Genomic DNA, 23248 nt, shown 5'->3' with positions numbered 1-23248 from the left:
CCCCTCATGCTTGGTTAGGACTCGCGACCAGCTACCAGCTCTGGTCCCCATGAAGGGAACTAGAACTCCCCTCTGCCTGGACAAACTTTTCCCTTTTCTACCTGAAAAGATTCCTCCCGAGCCTCAGCAGGAGCCATCAACTTTTCAAACAGATTTCCTGCTCTCTTCTCTGGGCATCAGTAGCACTTGACTCTTGTCCTGACGGTATGTGGTTGTGTGCATGCTTCTCTCCCAAGCTGGACTGATCCTGTTGGAAGTAGCACTCGGGCCTCTGCATCTTCCAGTCCTCACCTGGAGCACTGCTGCCTGGACCCTCATGAATATTTATTTAAGTGACTTGAGCTTGGAGTTCAACACACACAAATACAGCTGTTAACTGGGTGAATAGTAGCATTGCCCCAGCAGCCCCCACCAGATTCTGTATGGCCTATGTTTTTTTTTAGTGAAATTCTTTTATTTTGATAGTGAATTCCCCGCCATCCTTTGAGATGATTAGAGTAATTCTCGGTTGTTATCCAAAATTGCTTCCCTAAGTATATGGTCCTGACTTCTGAGAACTCAGACACAGGACATAGGTGAAAGAATTGTCTGTCAGATTTAAAATCTAAAAGCCATAGGGTACCGTTTTGTACTTAGAACACTATACAGCATAAACACCAGTCTCTTGATTCCTTAGTGGTGCCTTCCCAGTGTGCAGGTGCAATAAATGAAATGCAGGGACGTGATGAAGTGGGCTCTGCTCGTCTCTGGTACTGCCTCTTCCATCCTTGCATGTTCACTTGATCTTACCTTCATGTATTATTTTCTCCATCTAATTTACTATAATTAATATCACTGGTTCTTCAACATCTCCTTGTACCTACTCCTTTCTTTCCCTCTACAGTGCGACACCCACCCAAGCGTCCCCTACACTCTCCAGAGCCAGGCCTGTCTTCCCCCACTCCCCCGTCTCTGCTCTGTTTCTGCCTACCACCTGCCCTGATGCTTCCTCATCTTTGCAGGATAAACATTCCAAAATGGAACCTATTTGTAGGCCTCTCATCTCTTAATCACTTATTCATTCATTCATCCATCCATCCATCTCACAAACATTGAGCAACTGCTGTGCCAAACCCTGGATCAGTTGCTGGGGATACCAAGCCAAGTAAAACTTGGTGTCTGGCCTCCCAGGGCCAAGCGAGGGATAGCAAGTGCTTGGTGGGTTGCTAAGCAGGTGAGCACAGATCAGACTTCTAGAACAGGTGATAAACTAGATTTTGGAAGGGTGATTGGAAGGTAGCTATCAAAAGTGTGATAGAGAGAATGGACATTTCATGCAGAGAGATGGAGGCAGTCACAGGTACAAAGACACGAAACAGCTTGGCCAGTTCAGAGAACGGCAAGTAAACAAGGTATGGCTAGAACAAAGGAGCCATAGAAATATCAGGTGGAAGTATCAGGTGAGCAAGGGCTGTACCCTCATGGGTCTTGTGTGCTTAGCCAGGACACCTGAACTTATCCTTAAAGAAATACGGACACTTTGGAATATTTGTAAGCAAGAAAATTGCATAATGTGTATGTGAAGAAGATCCAATTATTCTGGCAGCAGAATGAAAGATAATATTTTATGTTGTGCCCATATTTGGTGGGAAGAGGATATATAAGGGGGCCACACCATAACCTGACAAAAGCACCTAAGTGGAGTCTATGGGCTTAGGTGAAGGAGACAGATTTGATAGGTGTTACAGAGATGACTAGTGTGGCAGGTAAGGAATAGAACTGTTGAGATAACTTCCAGGAGACTGAATACAAGTCTCCTGGATGGAATACAAGGAGAGGAGCTGGTTTTGAGGAAACGGTTCTAAGTTGGATATTTTGACCGTGAGGTGTCTATGAGACATCAGAGAGGTGAGGTCCATTATTAAGTTGGATTCACCAGTCAGGAGCTAAGACAAGCTATTGCTGAGGCCATTGGGATGATTCAGGCCTGCCAAGTGGAGAGTGGAGGCCCTGGAGAAAGGGGGCATTTAAAGGGTAAAGTGTGGGAAAGAAATCCACGAAGAGAAGAACAGCAGAACAGTTGGGAGAAAACTGGCGGAGACTTGTGTGAACAAAGAGACATCTATAACCTTACTTGAGAGGGATATGAACATTGACTAAAAGGAGCATAATGAAAATGGACAGGGAGGAAAAAAACAAGAGCTCAAGGCCCCAGAATTGCTAGGACTATGGGGAAAAATATAAGAAGCACTATAGTTAGTCTTTAAAAATATGTGTTGTGGGAGGAGGGGTACAAAAGGGAGGGGGCAAATGTATACCTATGGCCGATGCGTGTTGATGTATGGCAAAAAGCCATCACAATATTGTAATTATCCAGCAGTTAAAAGTAAAATGTGTGTGTGTGTGTGTACGTATGTATATATGTACACACACACTTTTACCTTGGTTTTTAAAAATTATTTAAGTAGACAAAAATCAACAGGGAAAAACATTCCACAGAGAAGAAAATATTTGGCCATGTCAACAGCTGCGTGGGGTGGGAGAGAACTGCCTAGTAATCATAAACAAGGACTGAATTGTACATTGGCTTTGGTGTGTGCAGCCACCAACAGAGTGAGCAAGACGAGTCTCAGTGCCATGGTGAGGGCCGCAGAAGACGTAGAGCTTGGAATGGCAGAGAAGTAATCAATGTTGGGACTTCTTCAAGAAACGTGACTTATAAATAAAAAAGAAAGCATATCAGAGGGCAGTTCAGGATCATGAGCAAGTTTCAGGCGAGGGTTATTTTTGTTTTTTCGATGGATGTTTTTTGCCTTGCTACTTTGATAGGCCTTGGTTGTTCTTGGTTTCAAAAGTTGTTTAGAAAAGTTCCTCTCACCTGAATATCAGAAGAGATTAAACTATCTTGGTTTTTTCTGCTTTTTTTTTTTTTTTTTTAGTTAAAAAAAAAAGTTTAATCCATCTGGAATTCCTTTTGATATCAAGAGTGAAGACTCCATACCAGCTCTTCTAATGATTTAGCTAATTACTTCAATACTTGAATCTAATGATTTGAAACATCATTTTTATAATATATTGAAATCCCATGAATATCTCCATATGTTCTTGAAATTTATTCTATTTAATTCGTACTGTTAATGCACTAGTTTTGAATTGTTTCCATTGCCATAGCTTTATAATATACATTAATATCTGTTAGAGGTGGTCCTATTTTATCCTTTTGCAGAAATGTCCCTAACACTGTTACTTTAAACATCCCTCCACATTATTTCACTTGGGTACTTGTATACATTTTTTGAAGAACTTTAGCCTCAACTTTCAGCTTTTGTTCCTTAAATCCACTTGGAAGTATTAACTAAATTTGCATTCAAATTCTAAATTTTATTTTTGGGGAAGGAATTTAATATGTCCCCAAACTTGAATCTTTCCAATTAAGAGTATGGTGTATCATACCATTCATTCATCATTACTTGTTTTTCTCTATTTTTAAGTCAGTTATCATACCATCTTAACATTTCTCACTAATTTATTTCTAAGTAGTCTGTGCCTTTGTTCTCATTATAAACTATGTCTTTTCTCTTTTGGATTTTTAACTGGATTTGTGGCTAATAAAGTCCTAATTTCTGACTTCTCTTGAGTATGAAGGGGACCTGGCAGCATGGGGCCCTCATTCCAATATGGTACCTTCATTAGGACGTCCACTTGCCACTTTGCCAGTTACTGTACCCATGCCACACATTTCTGTTACTTGCCTGGCCCCTGGAGGCAGATGAGTTCCTTTAGGGTTGGGTTAGTCATGGGTGTTGGCATCACTGTGGGTGCCATGCTCTGTGATGTCCCCAGCTGTGGTCCTTGCCTGTCTGATTTCCCTGAATACAGTGGCACCTGCCTGGCTTGTAGATCCGCCAAGTCTTTCCAACCCTGACTGCTTTTCTGCAATACATTCTGACCTCTCAGATCAGAAGCAAATGTCAGCTTCTCCTACCCAGCTATACCTCCACAGTCTTGCCCTTCTTGGCCAGAGTGGTCCATGCCCCTTGGCTGAGCAGTAGTCCTAAAGGGGCTGCAAATTTTCCTCTCATCCACTGTCTCGGTTACAAATACCTATGGTAGTTTACTTCGAAGGTCTGCCAGTTAGATCCCTGGCCTTATCACAGCTCACTGCTCCCTCCCTGTGGTCCAGCCCCTCTGCCCCCCCAGATCTCTGCTGCCCACCTATAGCAAAGCCACATAGGTTTCAGACAAAGAGAAAAGAATCTCTAAGCCACCAGCACAATTTTAACTTACTGGGACCACACACACTGCCACAATATCAAAATAAAAGCTCCTGAAGGATTATATTTTGACTTATTAAGACACTTATTGCATACATTTCCATGATTTGTAGTATCACAAATTCTCAGAGTGTGCTGCCCTTGCATTCACAGACTCAGGGGAACTTGCTCATTTGCCTATTTTCCGTATATTTCCTCCAACATTCTCTAAACATTCTCCCAAAGGTACATTTCTTATTTCTTTTTAACTTTAGATATTTCCACAATATCCCTTTTCTTTCTTTTTCTTTTTTTTTTAATCCTAAATCACAAATCCTCTCCCAACATTCTATTTCTACACTGGGAATGAATAATTTACTTAAAGTGCCCCAGGTTTATTGCCAACAAGTAATTGTAGTTGATTAAAGATTTTTAAATATGTTATTCCTATTGTGTATATTTGTGAAGTAAACAGGCTATATTTAGACTTCTTTCCAGAGACTTTATATTTGTCTTTTGTTTTGATTCTTTCACTGTTGAACATTATTATTACCATGAAAGTCTTTTCTCTTTGGGATTGAGTTCACTGTTTGCCTTTCTCTTTATAAGAGTAAAGGAATACGTGTTGTCCTTCCATCCATCCACCACTCCATGATGTGTGTCCGTTCCATTGACAGTTATTCAGTTTGGGTTCGTCACCTTATTTGTGGCCTCTTTTCCACTGGCCCCTCTGTTGGCTCTGGTGAACAATATATTGGAAATAAGAGTGGACGCGTGGAAACTGACTACCCAGTATAGACGCATGGTGCCAGAAAAAGCCCAGGACATCGGAGCATGGCAGCCCATCATGCAAGGAATAGCAATTCTGGCTGTGGTGACCAATGTGAGTAAATAGGCTTCGCAGGGTAAAAACCTTGAAAAGTCCAAAACTGCATTAGTGTTGCTGCCTAAGGAATCCAGTGTTTGGTATTTCATAATGTGGAGGAAGACGCTAATACTTTCAATCACATGAACAACATAGTTGCTGTAAATGTAATTGTTATTATTTTTTAATATATTTTGTTTATAATTATTGTTGGTGACTTACAAGACCTCTTACAGAGGCCGTTGCTAAGAATAGTGACTATTATGCTTTTGTTGCTCATTTATTAGTTTTATTCAATAGAAACATGGTAATAGTATTAACAGTAGGTACTAACTCTTTTAATCCTCGCATGACTATAAAAGGAATTATCAAATAGTACTTTTATAATGGAAATAGAAATCTATCCATTTAGAGTTTGTAGACCCTAAAATAAGAACAGTCATTCCACCATATTTTACTGTATATTCCAAATTATCAATTTAAACTAGTAACTACTTGATGAAGAAGTATGTGCTTTGTGCATTCCCCGTCATTCCTTACCTTCCTTGTGTCATGGGACAGAGGTTCTTCAAGGAAGTGGACTTAGGGCAGGTTCCAACTCTCCTCCTCGCCCCACCCTTGGTCTTCGCTGTCCAGTGTTAGTCATTAGCTAAGCACCTTCGTGTCCTGCATGTGTCTGAGTGATGAGGGAATAGAACTCACTTGTTGCAATCTGTACTGATTATGGACCAGTCTGAACAGTCTGTCTACTTCCCTACTGCTGCCCCCACAGGTCTGCAGGGAGCTGTCAAGCAGAGCAGTTCGCAGTGCCAGCCCATCAGGGAACCTCCTTCCCCAGAAATATCCAGACACTCAAGGTTATTTCCTGCCTTATTCCACTGCCAATTTCACTCCCAGGTTAACAAAATAATATTCCAGTTTTAACTTCTTAATCAAGTCCCACTTGCCTTGAGTCCCCTGCCTTTTCCCACAAGCCCTTGTAGAAAGAGAAAAGAGTCTGGCAGTGCCTGTGAGTCAGGCTCCCGGCTGAGGGGCGTCTGCCCAGACCTTAACACTTCGGAGCTTCATTTTACAATTTGTAGATTGAATAATTTCCTGTCACATATTTTCAGACTATTATATACCACAAAGGGGGTATGGGGAATTCAGTGAGTCAGTGCATGGGATGCACAGAGCCTGGTCCTTGGGATATTAGCAGCTACTCTTGTTAATCACCCCTGGAGGAGGGCACGACAAGCCACTCCAGTATTCTTGCCTGGAGAATTCCATGGACAGAGGAGCCTAGTGGGCTACAGTTCATAGGGTCGCAAAGAGGCAGACACAACTGAAGTGATTTAGCACGCATGCATGCACACACTCTGTTATCATCTTCATCACACAGCATCATTTACAGCAACTCCATAAGCTTTGCCAGGTGTCGAAACTAGAGGCACAAGAATTTTACAATATGTCACTGTCTAGACCATGGTCACAGTTTTACACAGTAAATTATGTGGAACCCAGCTTTCACCCCCCAAGAACCCTCAGTTTATTTGGATCACTTGCTGTCTCTCCTTTTTGGAGAAAGTTGGTAAATCACACACACAAAAACAACTGTGAGGTTACATCCATCTCCATTCACCCAAATAGCCCCCACCTTCAGCATCCACCGCGCTGCAAAACAGGCTGATGTTCAGAAATACGACAGTGAGGCCTTTCAAGCTCCACAGTCAGAAAAGTATGAGTCTGTCATGTTCAATATACTATATGACATGAAGCCAGGCTGGAACGTGGAGTTACGTGCTTTAAGGAAATTTTTAGCAACAGGGTTTGGAACTAAAAGGTTTTTGTTTGACCTTCAGCTAACCAGAAAATTCAATTGACTCCTACTCCCCATTACTCAAGCATCCTGTCTTAATTGTATGAGGCACCTTTTCCTCGTCAACCAAGCATGGCTCCTCACCATTAATGCAGATGGAATATTGGCCGTATCTTCAAGGCTGCTCTACCTGCATGTGTGGGTGGGCACACATGTACCCACAGATTGGTTCTACTGGTTCTCATCCAGTAGTTGTTTGTTCTTATAATTCAGGTGCTGGCTTATTATACACTAGAAAAATTGTTTATACAATTATCAATTAAACTATAGTGACTAGCGTTAGTTGGTCAGTCATGTCCAACTCTTTGCGACCCCATGGACTGTAGCCCACTAGGCTTCTCTGCCCATGGAATTCTCCAGGCAAGAATACTGGAATGGGTTGCCATTCCCTTCTTCAGGGGATCTTCCCGACTCAGGGGTTGAACTCAGGTCTCCCGCATCGCAGGCAGGTTCTTAACCATCTGAGCTACCAGGGAAGCCTAATTAAACTATGGACAGTCCTTTTTTCCGTATTAAGGTGCTAGAGATTCCAAGGTGCAGGTCCGCTTGCATATAATTCTATAAGAATTAAACATGTATTTTATCCCCTCACATACCTAATTTGTGCCTTCCCAACCTCACATGCTCAGTAACAGCTAGCTTTCCATAATAGGGGAACTTTTAGGAAGGAGGAAGAAGAGAACAGCTCCTCAGGATTTGAAAGGGCATCAAGCCAGAGTTTGGTATAAAATCATTCATTTTAAAGCTGCTGGTTCAATAAATAAGCTGAATTGACATTGTTGTGTCATGCCAGAGCATCTGCTATTGATGACCAATTTTAATTTATTTTGATATAAATGGAAAATTGTGTTTGGAACAGCATGGGAAATGAAGCACACTGCATTTATTTGTGCTCCTGCGATGTGTCTTAGAGCAGCTGAATTCAGGAGGAAAAAGTATCTTGTCAAAAGACAATAGAATTATCTTCCGTATTGGAATTTGCATAGCTTCTTGAAGCACATCTGCAGGTGATTCTGTAAAAAGCTCTAGTTGAGTTAAATGATAACAGGAAATTTTAATCTATTGAACTCTGGGAGAAGTAAAATAGTCTTGCCTTACACCACCACCACCTTCACCGACAGGCAAGAATACACACCCAGAGAGACTTTACATCAGAGGAAATGACAAAGCTGGTTCTGGTAGGGGAAATTTTGCAATAGAAAAGCCCCTCAGTTGTTTTTCTTGCTTTGCATGAGATCTTTGTTGGCTTGTGGTCTCACTGTGTCTAAACCATATGTTCAGATGAATACTGTTAAAATCGTGTTGTGCAAAACATGTCTGTTCTTCTGCTTCAGAAATGACTGAAACATCTAGCTTTGTTTACTCACATAGAATTTGGATTGAAGCATATTCATTACTTTCTCCTTCCGTGACACCAGTGTTACATGTTGGAGAGTTTGAAGCCCAAATTTGAACTCTGGAGAGAATTCATGTAATTAATAATAGCTTTAGATCCTAATGAAAGTCTTCCTGACACAGATTCAGATTTAAGACTGATCCATATTTATTCCTTTAATCTGGAAACACACTAAACTCTCTTAAAGTTTTTTGATAACTATAATCTTTCTGTCTTTATCCATTTAACCTTTTGGAATTTGAAAGGCTTAGACACTAAGTCTAACAAAATAGATATCATTGCTTGATTATGTGAATAGAACAATCCCAACACAGTTTCTTGCTACTATATTTTATTGAATAGTAAAGAATTCTTGCTCTCTAATGAAGCAACAGACATAAGTATATACTGAAAGTTTAAATCAGACTGTGGGGTTGAGTTATCTCAACAAGTCAAGATACTATAGGGGAGAAAGTATAAATTTGAAGGAAAATATTTGTTATCAGTTAGTATTCTATTTTTAAGAGACAATGATTAAAAAAGCAATTTTTATCAATTATTTATCTACAAAGGAATCATATAAAGCCAGATTATTTCCATAATATTGATCTTAGTATTTCACATGCAAAAGGACTTTCTAAATCATAAAAATTATATCAAGTAGTGCTCCAGGGTTGATTGAATTTTATTATATTCTATTTTAAAAAATATATTACATGTAACATATGCAAGTGGCTCTCGAGTTATCCACAATACCCTAGTCTACAATTATTCTTACTGTACTTAAGATACATAATAGGCAACTATCAGGGCTTTGCTTTTGAACTGCAGGTGAACTGCTGGACATTCCCTTCAAAGACCAAAAGCAAACAAACTACTTTAAAGCAGCTGCTCGAAAGTTTTAGGACATTCACTACTTATATCCATTTGACAATTCCTGAATTTTTAATTTAAAAAACTCAACTGATGAAAATGTAATTTTGGCATGTCTGTTAACCCTAGCTATAAAGGCTCTAAATTAATACCCTCTCTACCATTTTCTTCCAACACAGGCCATGATCATTGCATTCACATCAGACATGATCCCCCGCCTGGTGTATTACTGGTCCTTCTCCATCCCGCCATATGGGGACCACCCAGACTACTCAATGGAAGGATACATCAACATAAGCCTCTCCATCTTCAATACTGCCGACTTCAAAAGCAGAGTCAAGGAAAACCCATACGCTGGGTCTAAATATGACACGTGCAGGCAAGTTCTACTTCCAAGTGTTTAAAAATACATGTCTTCTTTTAAAGGACTTTCATTGTAATATCATTCTATTTGGTATTTAAGTGAAGTTGCTAGATTTCTTTTTTCCTCGCTTTCTTTTCAATCAGACTTAAAAAAGTGTAAAATATAAAAGTTACTATAGATTAAGATTAGAACTTTCAAGCCAAACCTTAGGCGTCTCCCTTAGGCAGCAAATCTCTAGCGTTCCACCTGTAACCTATTAGACCTGGAAGTTTAATTACTCTTTAGAATTATGTAAAGTAAGAGTAAGCAGATGCAATGTGTGATTCTGAAGAGGCTTTGCTATGTGTAATCTAGAAACATTTATTTGGGGCTTATTTATAGTTTTTTCATTGTGTTGTTGAGAATGTGAATAGGAGACAGCTTTGAGGAGTTTAAATTTTAAAGTCTTGATTGTATTAAAGGCAGGATTGTATTTTATTTTTTACAAATTGTAAAGTATACCTATAACTTTTTAAAAGATTTGTTTGCTTATTTTTGGCTGTGCTGGACTGTCATTGCTGCTGCTGGACTTTCTGTAGCTGCGGCGAGTGGCGGCTACTCCTTCTGGTGTGCAGGCTTCTCGTGGTGGTGGCTTGTCTTATTGCAGAGCACCGTCTCAGACGTTGCGGTGCAGGGACTTAGCTGCTCCATGGCATGTGGGATCTTTCTGGACCAGGGATTGAACCCCTGTCTCCTGCATTGGCAGGCAGATTTTTAACCACTGTACCACCAGGGAAACCCCCATAAGGCACGATGTTAAAATGAGAGTTTCAAATGATTACCGAAAGACTTATTCGGGGGAAAGTCTTACATCTTAGAAATTAAGAAACTCCGAGAGTTCCAAAAGGCAAGATATTTCAGTTGTTACAACTAATATTTTATTCAACCACAACCTGACGGTACTGAATGATGACAAAATAGTATCATCACTTAACAAAGCAATACAGAGACAAAAACAGTTGATACCTCAGCCCAGCCTAGCAGTGTTCTCTAAAAGTATTCCAAAGCTCTCTGCATTGATTTTAATGGCTGATAAGATCAACTGTGGACAGTGTATATCAACTAAGTTACTAATTGATAAGTTTGTTGACTGTATGGTATCGTAGTTTTGTTTTTTTCAATCAAAGTCTAAAACCTAAAGAGACTTTAAAATTTAAACTCCTCAAAGCTGTCTCCTATTCACATTCTCTACAACACAATGAAAAAACCATAAATAAGCCCCAAATAAATGTTTCTAGATTACACATAGAAAAGCCTCTTCAGAATCACACATTGCATCTGGCTTACTCTTACTTTACATAATTCTAAAGAGTAATTAAACTTCCAGGTCTAATAGGTTACAGGTGGAAAGCTAGAGATTTGCTGCCTAAGGGAGATACACTCAAGCAATAGCATATGATGTCTGACAACAAGGAAATTAGGTAAGAAAACTATAAAAAATAGGTAATATTCTCTGTAGTATGTTTCTGAAAATATGGTAATTTGTTTTAGTTACACTCTTTTGAGGAAGCAGGGATAAATTTTGATATTTCTGTTCTTTTTTTACAAAGATGGAAACCATCATTACCATCTTGTAAGTTACATGAAATATTACTAGAGTAGTTATTTCAGGGTTTTGTCATCAAATTAAACTCCCAGAGAAAATCTGGGCATTCCCCGGTAGCCTCATGGTCATGATGCAGGGCTTTCATTGCCGTGGTCCCAGGCTCAGTCTCTGGCCAGGGAACTGAGACTCCACATGGCATGGCCAAAAAAAAAAAAAACAAACCCAGAAACCCTTGGAGAAAATTTATGAGATGACCAATTTAAAAGAGTGTTGCATTAAGTATGACCTTTTTAATGGGCCCTTGTTTACTTTTGATTAGAAAGAATGATCTCCTTAAATGCCCCCATCTTTTTTCCAGGTATCGTGATTTCCGGTACCCTCCTGGACACCCACAAGAGTATAAACACAACATCTATTATTGGCATGTGATTGCAGCCAAGCTGGCTTTTATCATTGTCATGGAGGTAAGAAAAGTTCACTTTGAAATAGTTTATAAGGCAGTGTTTTTGCAGACTGTTTATTAACTTTTAAGTGTTGTCACTTCTGACTTAAAATACACAATATGTCTTATCTCTTGCTAATGATTATTTCTATAACATTTGTTATATTTGACCTGAGAATACCCATAATGCTCTCAGTAATTAAATCAAGTTGGTTATCTGCTGTAAAGTTAAAAACATGTGGGCTTGCTGCTGCTGCTAAGTCAATCCAGTCGTGTCCGACTCTGTGCGACCCCATAGACCACAGCCCACCAGGCTCCCCTGTCCCTGGGATTCTCCAGGCAAGAACACTGGAGTGGGTTGCCATTTCCTTCTCCAGTGCATAAAAGTGAAAAGTGAAAGTGAAGTCACTCAGTTGTGTCCGACTCTTAGCGACCCCATGGACTGCAGCCTACTAGGCTCCTCCATCCATGGGATTTTCCAGGCAAGAGTACTGGAGTGGGCTGCCATTGCCTTCTCTGGCATGTGGGCTTAGGGAGATTCAATTCCTTTCAGTTCAGTATTAATTGAAGGCCTTTTTATTTGGGGAACTGGGCTCCGTATTAGGCTATGAAGAAGTTTATTCAAGATAAGTAAGATATCTTCCTGGAGAAACTTTTATGGCTATAATAGTTTATTTGTATTGCATTTTCACACTAAACCTTCTTAGAATAGTTTTTTACATCCCTGAAATTTACCAGCTCTGAAAAATACTAAGGCAGCTATTCAATTTGAAATTGATCTAGCCAACTTTACTTCTTACACTGAGTGAATAACTACTACTAAATTCTAAAGGTTCAAAAGTTACTTGATTGGTGTGGTCAGTTAGGATTTCGTTTAACTGCAAGAAACAAAAAAAACCCATCTACAGTGGCTTAAACAAGTAAGAGTTGATTTTTTTCCCACATAGCAGATTTCACTGGAAGCAGGTGGGTACTCCTGGATCAACTCCGAATCCCTGGTATAAGGAATGTATCTGTCTTCTGTAGGCTTACTTTCATTATATGTCACTCTGTGGTTGTAATATGACTACCACAACTCCAAATAACACATTTATGTTCTAGGCAGGAAGAAGGAAAAAGGGTGATGCTAGCCATACCTGTTCCTATGTTAGGAAAGAAAAAGTTTTGCCAGAAGCCCCTGGAGCAGACCTTCACCTGCATCTCACTGACTAGAACTAAGCGCATGGTTCCTCTTAGCAGCTAAACAGGCTGAAACAGGAGGTATTTGGTTTGGGGACAGGCTACTTGGCTTAGATAATTTTTCTAGTATTTTTTTAAATAGTTATCAAAAATTAACTGAGGAAAGTAGTTCATTAGTTTACTGTATCACAAGTAGAGTGCAGTGTCTGATATGTTGACAAGAGTTACTAGTTTATATTCAAATATGTAGTTGCCAGTGTTTAGACGGCTCCATTTGATATCATGATGGACTGGATACTGTGAGGGGCCATCTCACTATAAAACATTTAGAACCAGCTAGAAACATAATTTCCTTTGCAGTTTTAAGCTTACTAGAAGGAAAGAGAATATAAAAAGAGGAAAAAAAGATAATGGCTTAAGATAGAGTAGTGAGCACCTCTGAAGTCCAGGAGTGCTCTGAGAACAAGTTCTGTTATTAGGCCTCCAACTAATGGTTCAAAGAGACCAAGCCTTGGGTCAGAGTGAGCCAGAAGAGCTGAACTTCAGACCCTTAGATTCAGCCAGGGACCACACAAAAGGCTAGATTTGTCTCAGAGCAGTTGGAAATGTACATCTTCTCTGAAGAAAAGTATCCTTAATTTAGACCTCAGTTTTTTTCCCCAGATTGGGATAAGCAAATATGAACTAATTATCAACGATTAACAATGACAAAGGGAAAATTTTAAATAATAAAATGAATGAGATTTAGCCAATAAAACCTGAGAAAACTGATTGGGACTCTCAGGAACTCTTAAGAGTTTGAATTATCAGATAAGGAATATATATTAACTGTATATGAAAACGTTTAAATAAATGACCAAGCCAAAATGAACAATAAGAAACTATAAAAAATTACAAGGCAATTTTGGAAAGTAATTAAATAGACCTTTTAGAAATATAGATAGTTGTTGAAATGAAAATATTCACATACAGATAAAACAGAAGTTTCAGTTCAGTTCAGTTCAGTCGCTCAGTCATGTGCGACTCTTTGCGACCCCATGAATCGCAGCACACCAGGCCTCCCTGTCCATCACCAACTCCCAGAGTTCACTCAGACTCGTGTCCATAGAGTCACTGATGCCATCCAGCCATCTCATACTCTGTCGTCCCCTTCTCCTCCTGCCCCCAATCCCTCCCAGCATCAGAGTTTTTTTCCAATGAGTCAACTCCGCATGAGGTGGCCAAAGAACCGGAGTTTCAGCTTTAGCATTATTCTCTCCAAAGAACACCCAGGGCTGATCTCCTTCAGAATGGACTGGTTGGATCTCCTTGCAGTCCAAGGGACTCTCAAGAGTCTTCTCCAACACCACAGTTCAAAAGCATCAATTCTTCTGCGCTCAGCTTGAGAGAATTCGTGAAATGAAAGACCGATCTGAAAAAAATTGTCACTAGCACATCACAGAAAGATACGGAAATACAAAAAAAGAAGTTAAGACAGAAGGAGAAAAGCTAACTTTCAAAAAAAGTCAAAAAAAGGATAATGGAGAAGTACTAACTGAAGAAGCCCACATTTATTTTGCATGCATTGTAAGGAAAATACATCACACCTATGAGAAGATCTTATGTAACCAGAGAAAAAAAGATGACAAAGAAAGTTCAGGTTAGAATGAGAGTAGACTTTTTAACAACAGCATAGAAGCCAGAAGAGAGGGGTCTAATATATTCAAAATGCTAAAGATGGTAACGTAAACTCCAGTGATAGCAAAACTTTGAGTAACTGGAAAATTTGACCACAGTGAAAACACCAGGCCAGGCTTTCTAGGAGAATGATACCAAACTTTCTACAATACTTTATTTCAATCTTATACAAACTCCTCCAGAGATCAGGTGGAAAGTTAGAGGAAATACTCTCCATCTCTTTTTAGATACTAGAATCAGACAATAGAATGAGAAAGGGAAATTATAAGTTAGTCTTACTCAATACATAAAATGCAAAGGTCTTTTTAAAATGTGCAGACTGAATCTAGCAACATATTTTCAAAAGATAACATCATACCACATTGGCTTTGTCCCAGAAACACAAGCGTGGTTTAATAGAAAATACTCATATCCATAAATATTACCTACCTCAGAAATAAATGGGGGGAAATAAACCTAACTAAATCTCTTTCTGACTTCAGTTTTTGCCTTATTACTACTATATGATTTCTATCATTCCCACTCACTAATCTCTCTCTCATCTCAAAATACTCATTTTTCACACCACCTAACTTAAAGAAACATTTGACACAACTGATCACTCCTCCTTGAAAGTCTTCCCCACTTGGCTCCCAGGAACACACATGTTTTGCCTTCCCTCCTACCTCACTAGGCAGTCCCATTTTTAGCTTCTTTGCCAGCCCTTCCTTTTCTTCTTAATGATCCTGGAGCTCATTCCTTGGTTGTCTTTTCTCTTTACTCACAGCCTTGGTGATTTCATGCAGTCTGCAGACTTTAAGTGCCATCTGTATGCCTGTGATTCATTAATGGATATCCCAGGAAAACCTCTCTACTGAGTTCAACCCATCAATCCAACTGCATATTTGACCTTTCTGCATGGATATATAACAGATACCTCAAATCTACTGCCCTAGATTCCCATATTTTCTTAAATCCACTCAATATTCTCCCCCTACCCTGCCCTAAATCTGTTCTGACCACAGTTTCTGCCCCTCCCCTCAATTATGGCAGTTCATCTGAACAGTTGCTCAGGCCAGAATTCTTGAAGCCCCGCTTGTTTTCTCTCTGTCACTTATTTCACATCCAATCCTGTTAGCTTTTGCTTTGAAATATGTCACAAATCTGACCACTTCTTACCAGCTTTGCAGCTGCCCCCAAGTTGGAGCCACCATCATTTCTTGCTCAAATTAGGGCAGCAGTCTACTAATTGGACTCCCTGTTGTCTTCACAGCTCACTTCAAGTAAAAGCCAAAGTCCTTATAATAGCATTCAAAGCCCAGCACAATCTAGCCACGCTCTATTACTTCCCTGATGGTAACTCACTCAGCCTCCCTGGAATACACCCAGTAGGCTTCCCCCATGTGGACTCTGTGCTAGGTATTCCCTCTGCCTAAAATGTCTTTTCTCCTGATGTTTAACTTCCTAACTTCCTTAAAGTCTTTGCTCAGTGAGGCTTGTCTAAACTGATCTACATAAAATCTATATAAACTTTATCTCCCACCATAACACTCTTCATAACTGTTACTCTGCTTTACTTAGCTTATATCTCTTGTTTTCCCCATAGTTCTTACACATTTTAAGGCTATGTGTAATTTATTTGTTCTTAATTATGTCTATTCTGTATTATCTCTGTCCTCTTGCTAGGTTAGGGTTTTTGAATGGTGCATAAATAAAAAGGTTTTCAAGCTCATTAGTCATCAGGGAAATGTGAGGAAAGCTCAAAGTGAAATAAAGTTCATTGCATAGTCATCATGTTCATTTGAAAAAAAAAAGAAGTGATGATAATAAGTGCAGACAACAGTGCAGAGTGACTGAAATCACCACACACTGCTGGCGGTAGTGCCGCTGTTGTGGAAATATTTGGTACCATCTTGTAAAATCGAACATTCATGTAACGTAGGGTCTCAGCAGTTCCACCCCAGCTGCCGCTCTTGAGAAACTCTCACAGGTATTCTCCAGAATCCAAGTGTATGAGTGTTCCCAACATCATTGTTTCTAATCCAAAACCTAGGAACTAGACCAATACCTTTTGATAGCGGAACAAATAAAGTATTTTTGCACAGTGGCATGTTATAAAGAAGTGAAAATGGACTATAGTTATACATAGTAACGTTGATGAATCTTAAAAATTAACTTTGAATAGAAAAAAGCAATTTTCAAAAGATTATACCATACAGTACCATTACTGTTTTCATAAGGCTTAAAGTGAGTAAAACTAAACAAGATGTTTTTTGGGGGATATATACATACTTTGTTAAACTATTCAAAAATAAATGAAAATGATCTACATATACTCAGATAGATAGGTTAGTGTTTACCTTTGGGGATGAGGCCTGGGAAGAAGACAGGAAAGAAACACACATAAAAATGTCATAACATCATCTGTGCCATGGTGAACGTTCTAGATGTTAGGGAGATATATTCTTCTCTACATAGCAAATAGTATGGTTGAAATTTATGAAGTAACAAAATGTAGATCCATGGCAGAACCACACCATGGAGGTAGAGCTTGAACACCTACCACCCTGCCTGATACACTGCTGTAACGACCGGCAAAAATAAATGGAAGAAACTCTGTGTTCCCCTCCATCTCTTTGTGACTGACTGACATTTTTTTTTCTCTCCCTCAGCATATCATCTATTCTGTGAAGTTCTTCATTTCATATACAATTCCAGATGTATCAAAAAGCACGAAGAGCAAGATCAAGAGAGAAAAATACCTAACCCAGAAGCTTCTTCATGAGAATCACCTCAAAGACATGACCAAAAATATAGGAGTCATAGCTGAGAAGATGATAGGAGCAGTCGTAGATAACAATTTACGACCAAAATCCGATTAAGAGCTTTATGTTCTGAGAAGCACTTTAAAGAATTTAGCTCTGTCAAAATTTACTATGAATCACTAATGAGAATGTTTAAGTTAAATCACTTTGGCAAATAGGAGTCTTAACTATCGCCATTTTCATGCAGATTATTTTTCAGTTTCAGCTAGTGATGCAGGAACTGGAAAATGTAAAATTGAGTTGAAGAAGGGCATAAAACTAATCACCAGAAAGACCAAAAATGTTACTTTTTGGGATAAATTGGAATTTTAATCATACACAGGAATTCTCTTCATGTGCTTAAAGAAACAACATCTAGCAAAGCAGAGTGGAGTTTTTTCCTCATCTGATTATTTTCATTCCTTTCTGTTCTGAAGCACATGATCTTTTTTTATTTTTAGGCACTGTTTTGTTTCTTCACTCTTGCTAGACCTGTTCCAGAGTTATCCTTCCATTACAGTACCATCATTAAAGGCTAGACATGCTAGCTCTTGTGTGATTAAAAATATCTAACACAGAATTCAGTTTGAATGCTGTATTAAGTTGCAGATAGACCCAAGACTTTACAATATTTAGGTGTATTATCATGTTCCTATAGAAAAGGAAACCTCAGGTAATAAGAGGAAATAGTTTCAGTCTTCATCTTGGCCTATCTTTCCGTCTCAGAGAAATACTCTTAATGGATTGAAATGAAGATTGCATTTCTGAGCATATTTGTGCTATTGATCAGGATGATTAATTTACATCCAAAGATACATCGTATCTTGAAAAAAATGAAATCAAGTGATTAAAATTACATATTTATCAACATAATGGTTTGGAAAAGATGAGCCTATCGAGTTGCCACCAGTTGTCCTTTACTGTTAGATCTAGGAAGTACAGTATTGCAAGGACCCTTGTGATTGGCTCACAGCCACCGTAACAGCACAGTGCTGCGCACGTCAAGAGAACAGCAGGTCTCCTCGGTGTGACCTCACCGTGTTCCTAAGAGGGGTTCTGCACACCCTGGTGATCAGCCTGCCAAAGCATCTGCCATAGAGAAGGTAGCTCAGCACATCCTCCCTTCTCTCACTGTCTGCCCAGTAACTTGTTTGTAATTGCATGTTTGCACCCAGGGAGTGTTTTTAGGGAGGGAGACGGAGAAACGGGGGGATACCCAGATTATTCCCAAACAAGAAAAGAGACTGGATTTGATTTGAATTTTCAGCCTCCTATCGAGCCAATCAGGCAATTAAGGGTCAAAAAAAACCAATTGGTTTGGTCACAAGCCCTGCTGTCAGCTGTAGGTAACTTCCTGTTGAACTCCTGTCCCACTGTGCACATCTTGCCCTCGGTTTATTCAGTTCAGCACACTTTACTGCACTTTACTGCCTTTTGGATGCCTAGCCCTCTATAGGCTCTAGAGAAGACACAGGGCCTGTACCCCTCACCAGTTACTGGTGACAGAGCAGAGCTGGGTGCAGAGAGAGCGTCTGGCACCCCGCTCTCTCTAAATGGGCCACTCGCCACCCATTACGATGCTGCTCAATGCCCAGGTGCCACAGGAGCCGAGGCACTTAGAATCCCAGCAGCGAAGAACAAGGAAACACTTTTCAGTGAGCAAATTGACGGGCTTGCTATAATAGCTGCTATGGCAGCTTCACTCCAGGTCATAGTTCTAAATGCCTGCCATGAATGTTAACAAACCACGGGGGTAAAAAAGTATTAATGTAGGATTCAGCGAAACAGTATTCTGGACTTTTGAATTGTCCCAGTGGATCAGGATCATTTCACTAACTTTCTTGATAATGTTAAGGGTATGTGTGATCAAAGAGTGCTCGTGACAGGCCACATGAGGTCTAGTCACAGACGGAGCGAGAAATGCATTTCTTCCCAGCGGGGAAGCATTCTCGTCCCTTCCCTGCTCACCTGGGACGCTGCTCCTGAAAGTGGTGCCTCTTCCTCTCGTATTACCTCTTCTCTTCTCTGAAGTGTAGGACTATCTCCTAGTGTTGGATTTGGCAGTTACTCGCTGTGTGTGGAACTATAAACAAGGAAATGTTCTTGCCTTATCTCCTTGTATATAAAATAGAACTTGAATTGTGCATTTCTGTTTTCATAAATCGTCTTCATAGTTCAAAATGTGCTTCTGTGGACAGGAGGGAAAAAAACCTCTATGTGTTTAAAGGCAGCAAATGTGAAGTATGACACTGCCAATACTCCCCAGATGGCCAGGTTGCAATGGAGACCTAGGGTCATCTGTGACACCGACGCTGTTCATGTAAGTCTAGTGCTGACTTGCCGGTGATGAACATGTGGGGCTGTGCCTGCAGGCACTGGTGGGCTGGATCTGTAAATGCGAGCAGAGGCAGCCCCCTGGCAAAATGGAGGGGTGTGGCAGTGGACCCATGAAGGGAAAATCTGGCCCTAGACCTGCCCCATGTTAACCACTAGAGAAATTTTACTTTGTATCCTTTTGTGATGCCTGTGAATTTTAACAGATCAAAGCATTAGACCAAAATACTCAGGAGATTTTTCTCTAAATATCCCTGATATTTTAGTTATGTCAATAGGATGGGAAAGCTTTCGTTTTTGTTTGAAAACTAAACAAAACCATCTTGCAAACTGTTTATCACTGAAAGTCTTCCCTTATAATTGCACGTGCATCTTGAATTTCAGAAAACATTAATTCACAATAGGGGAGCAGGACATGCTCTTTGTTGAAACACTTCTTGTACCGTTTTCTTGTGTCCATATTATATTTTAAGATGTTTGAAAAGTTAAAATGTATGAACAGCTTAAGTAAAACTGAAATATTCATGATGCTTTTCATACACTGTGGCATAAGATGTAAAGTTTGTAATATTTTGCAAATTTCTGTGCATTTTAATATTCTTTTTATAATTATGAGCATTTTAATAAATTCATTTTTAAAACAATACTGTGGCCTACTCTGTATGCAACTGTCATAATGTTTTTAAGAAAGCAAATGTGTATCTGTTTACCGGTTTTATGTCACTCAGATAACATGTGCACTTTTATGTGGCATATATGTAAAATTATGTTTTTTATAACCTATACTTACTTAAAATATGATTTTTCTGGGGAAAATGAGGGGTAGGATTTCAGTCAGGGCTTCTGCAGAAACTGCTGGGACTGAGGCCCTCATAGGGCACCAACTGGAGACCAGATGTGCCAGTGTTGTGCTGCATCAGCTAGTAGGAAGAGGTGCTTCCTGTTAAAGGTATAAAGGTGCTTCTGCATGCTAAACCCGGAGAAGGCAATAGCACCCCACTCCAGTACTCTTGCCTGGAAAATCCCATGGACAGACGGGCCTGGTAGGCTGCAGTCCATGGGGTCGAGAAGAGTCAGACACGACTGAGCAACTTCACTTTCACTTTTCACTTTGATGCATTGGAGAAGGAAATGGCAACCCACTCCAGTGTGCTTGCCTGGAGAATCCCAGGGACGGGGGAGCCTGGTGGGCTGCCATCTATGGGGTTGAGCAGAGTTGGACTCAACTGAAGCGACTTAGCAACAGCAGCAGCATTCTAAACCTGGGGCATGTCACCTGACATGAGGCAGTGTCACCCAGACAGGACACATCTCTAATAAGGCTCAGAAATGTTGTGTTTGGATCTGCTGTGGCCTTTGAGTACAGAAGGGAAAATTATGGGAAAGAATATAAAGGAATTTTTCATTAGAAAACCAACCTTTTTTTTTTTAATCCTATAATACAACATAGAATCCAGATTTTAATTCATTCCATCCTTTGATTTTTTTTTTTTTTTTTGGACCAGCTTAAATCTCATTAGGCTTCCAATAAAACTAAGTCAAAAAGTGTCCATAACTGGACAAACAGGGTAAAGTGTTTTCTCTGATTCTTAAATGATGCTCTTGGGACAGGTACAGATGATGTTCTTGTCCCTTCAAATATTTTAAGTCCAGTAAAGGAGCAACTAGAAATTCTTTAGAAGCACCTCCTTCTTATTTGGGGAAAATGGTGAAATCTTCAATAACTGATATCTATCTGACCCCATCAGGTACTCTGCCAGATGTTTGTTTACTTACACATGATCTCACTGCCAACATGATTTTATTACAAGGAAATTTTAAGTAACTTTAAAAAATTATGACAGTACGTGATTTTAAAAGAAATATACATGTTCAAAGTAGACCTCATTAAACTTAAAAGCTTTTTGCACAGCAAAGGAAACTAAAGGCCAGGTGGAAAGTCAACCCTCAGAATGGGAGAAAATAATAGCAAATGAAACAACTGACAAAGGATTAATTTCCAAAATATACAAGCAGCTCATACAACTTGATACCAGAAAAACAAAAGACCCCAATCAAAAAGTGGGAAAAGACCTAAATAGACATTTCTCCAAAGAAGACATACAGATGGCTAACAACACATGAAAAGATGCTCAACATCGCTCATTATTAGAGAAATGCAAATTAAAACTACAATGACATATCACCTCACACAAGTCAGAATTCAGTTCAGTTCAGTAGACTCTGCGACCCCATGAACTGCAGCACACCAGGCATCCCTGTCTATCATCAACTCCCGGAGTTGACTCAAACTCATTGAGTCAGTGATGCCATCCAACCATCTCGTCCTCTGTCATCCCCTTCTCCTCCTGCCTTCAGTATTTCCCAGCATCAGGGTATCTTGCAATGAGTCATTCACATCCGGTGGCCAAAGTATTGGAGTTTCAGCTTCAACATCAGTCCTTCCAATGAATATTCAGGACTGATCTCCTTTAGGATGAACTGGTTGGATCTCCTTGCAGTCCAAGGGACGCTCAGAGTCTTCTCCAACACTACAGTTCAAAATCATCAATTTTTCAGGGCTCAGCTTTCTTTATATTCCAGCTCTCACATCCATACATGACTACTGGAGAAACCATAACTTTGACTAGACGGACCTTTGTTGGAAAAGTAATGACTCTGCTTTTTAATAAGCTGTCTAGCTTGGTCATAACTTTTCTTCCAAGGAGCAAGCGTCTTTTAATTTAATGGCTGCAGTCATCATCTGCAGTGATTGTGGAGCCCCCAAAAATAAAAGTAGCCACTGTTTCCACTTTATATATTTCCCCATATATTTGCCATGAAGTGATACGACCAGAAGCCATGATCTTAGTTTTCTGAATGTTGAGTTTTAAGCCAACTTTTTCAAGCTCTTTCACTTTCATCAAGAGGCTCTTTAGTTCTTCTTCACTTTCTGCCATAAGGGTGGTGTCATCTGCATATCTGAGGTTATTGATATTTCTCCTGGCAATCTTGATTCCAACTTGTGCTTCATCCAGACCAGCATTTCACATGGTGAACTCTGCATAAAAGTTAAATAAGCAGGGTGACAATATACAGCCTTGATGTACTCCTTTTCCTATTTGGAACCAGTCTGTTGTTCCATGTCCAGTTCTAACTGTTGCTTCCTGACCTGCATAAAGATTTCTCAAGGCAGGTCAGGTGGTCTGGTATTCACATCTCTTGAAGAATTTTCCACAGTTTGTTGTGATCCACACAGTCAAAGGCCTTGGCATAGTCAATAAAGCAGAAGTAGATGTTTTTCTGGAACTCTCTCTCTTTTTCAATGATCCAATGGATGTTGGCAATTTGACCTCTGGTTCCTCTGCCTTTTCTAAATCCAGCTTGAACATCTGGAAGTTCATGGTTCACATAATGTTGAAGCCTGGCTTGGAGAATTTTGAGCATTACTTTACTAGCATGTGAGATGAGTGCAATTGTGCGGTAGTTTGAGCATTCTCTGGTATTGCCTTTCTTTGGAATTGAAATGAAAACAGACCTTTTCCAGTCCTGTGGCCACTTTTGAGTTTTCCAAATTTGCTGGCATATTGAGTGCAGCACTTTCACAGCATGATCTGATCTTTTAGGATTTGGAAGAGCTCAACTGGAATTCCATCACCTCCACTAGCTTTGTTCGTAGTGATGCTTCCTAAGGCCCACTTG

General features: G+C 39.8%; 1 protein-coding gene across 3 annotated transcripts in view; it reads left to right on the top strand.

Moving 5' to 3' along the window:
- ANO6 (anoctamin 6) overlaps window positions 1-20211 on the top strand; it is a 234362-nt gene extending 214151 nt beyond the window's left edge. For 2 of the 3 annotated variants that reach the window (XM_019960746.2, XM_019960747.2), the window contains 4 exons: window positions 4910-5115; window positions 9383-9582; window positions 11511-11616; window positions 17102-20211. In XM_019960746.2, coding sequence (XP_019816305.2) covers window positions 4910-5115; window positions 9383-9582; window positions 11511-11616; window positions 17102-17311 — 722 coding nt within the window. In that variant the 3' untranslated portion in view covers window positions 17312-20211. The remainder of the gene's footprint in view (window positions 1-4909; window positions 5116-9382; window positions 9583-11510; window positions 11617-17101) is intronic. The other variant, XR_011566592.1, reaches the window with a different exon arrangement.
- The last annotated feature ends 3037 nt before the right edge of the window (window positions 20212-23248 follow it).

The sequence above is a fragment of the Bos indicus genome, chromosome 5 (genome assembly GCF_029378745.1).
Source record: "Bos indicus isolate NIAB-ARS_2022 breed Sahiwal x Tharparkar chromosome 5, NIAB-ARS_B.indTharparkar_mat_pri_1.0, whole genome shotgun sequence".
Lineage (NCBI taxonomy): Eukaryota > Metazoa > Chordata > Mammalia > Artiodactyla > Bovidae > Bos > Bos indicus.
Note: the sequence above shows the minus strand (reverse complement) of the source record. Positions and strands in the feature narration are given on the sequence as shown.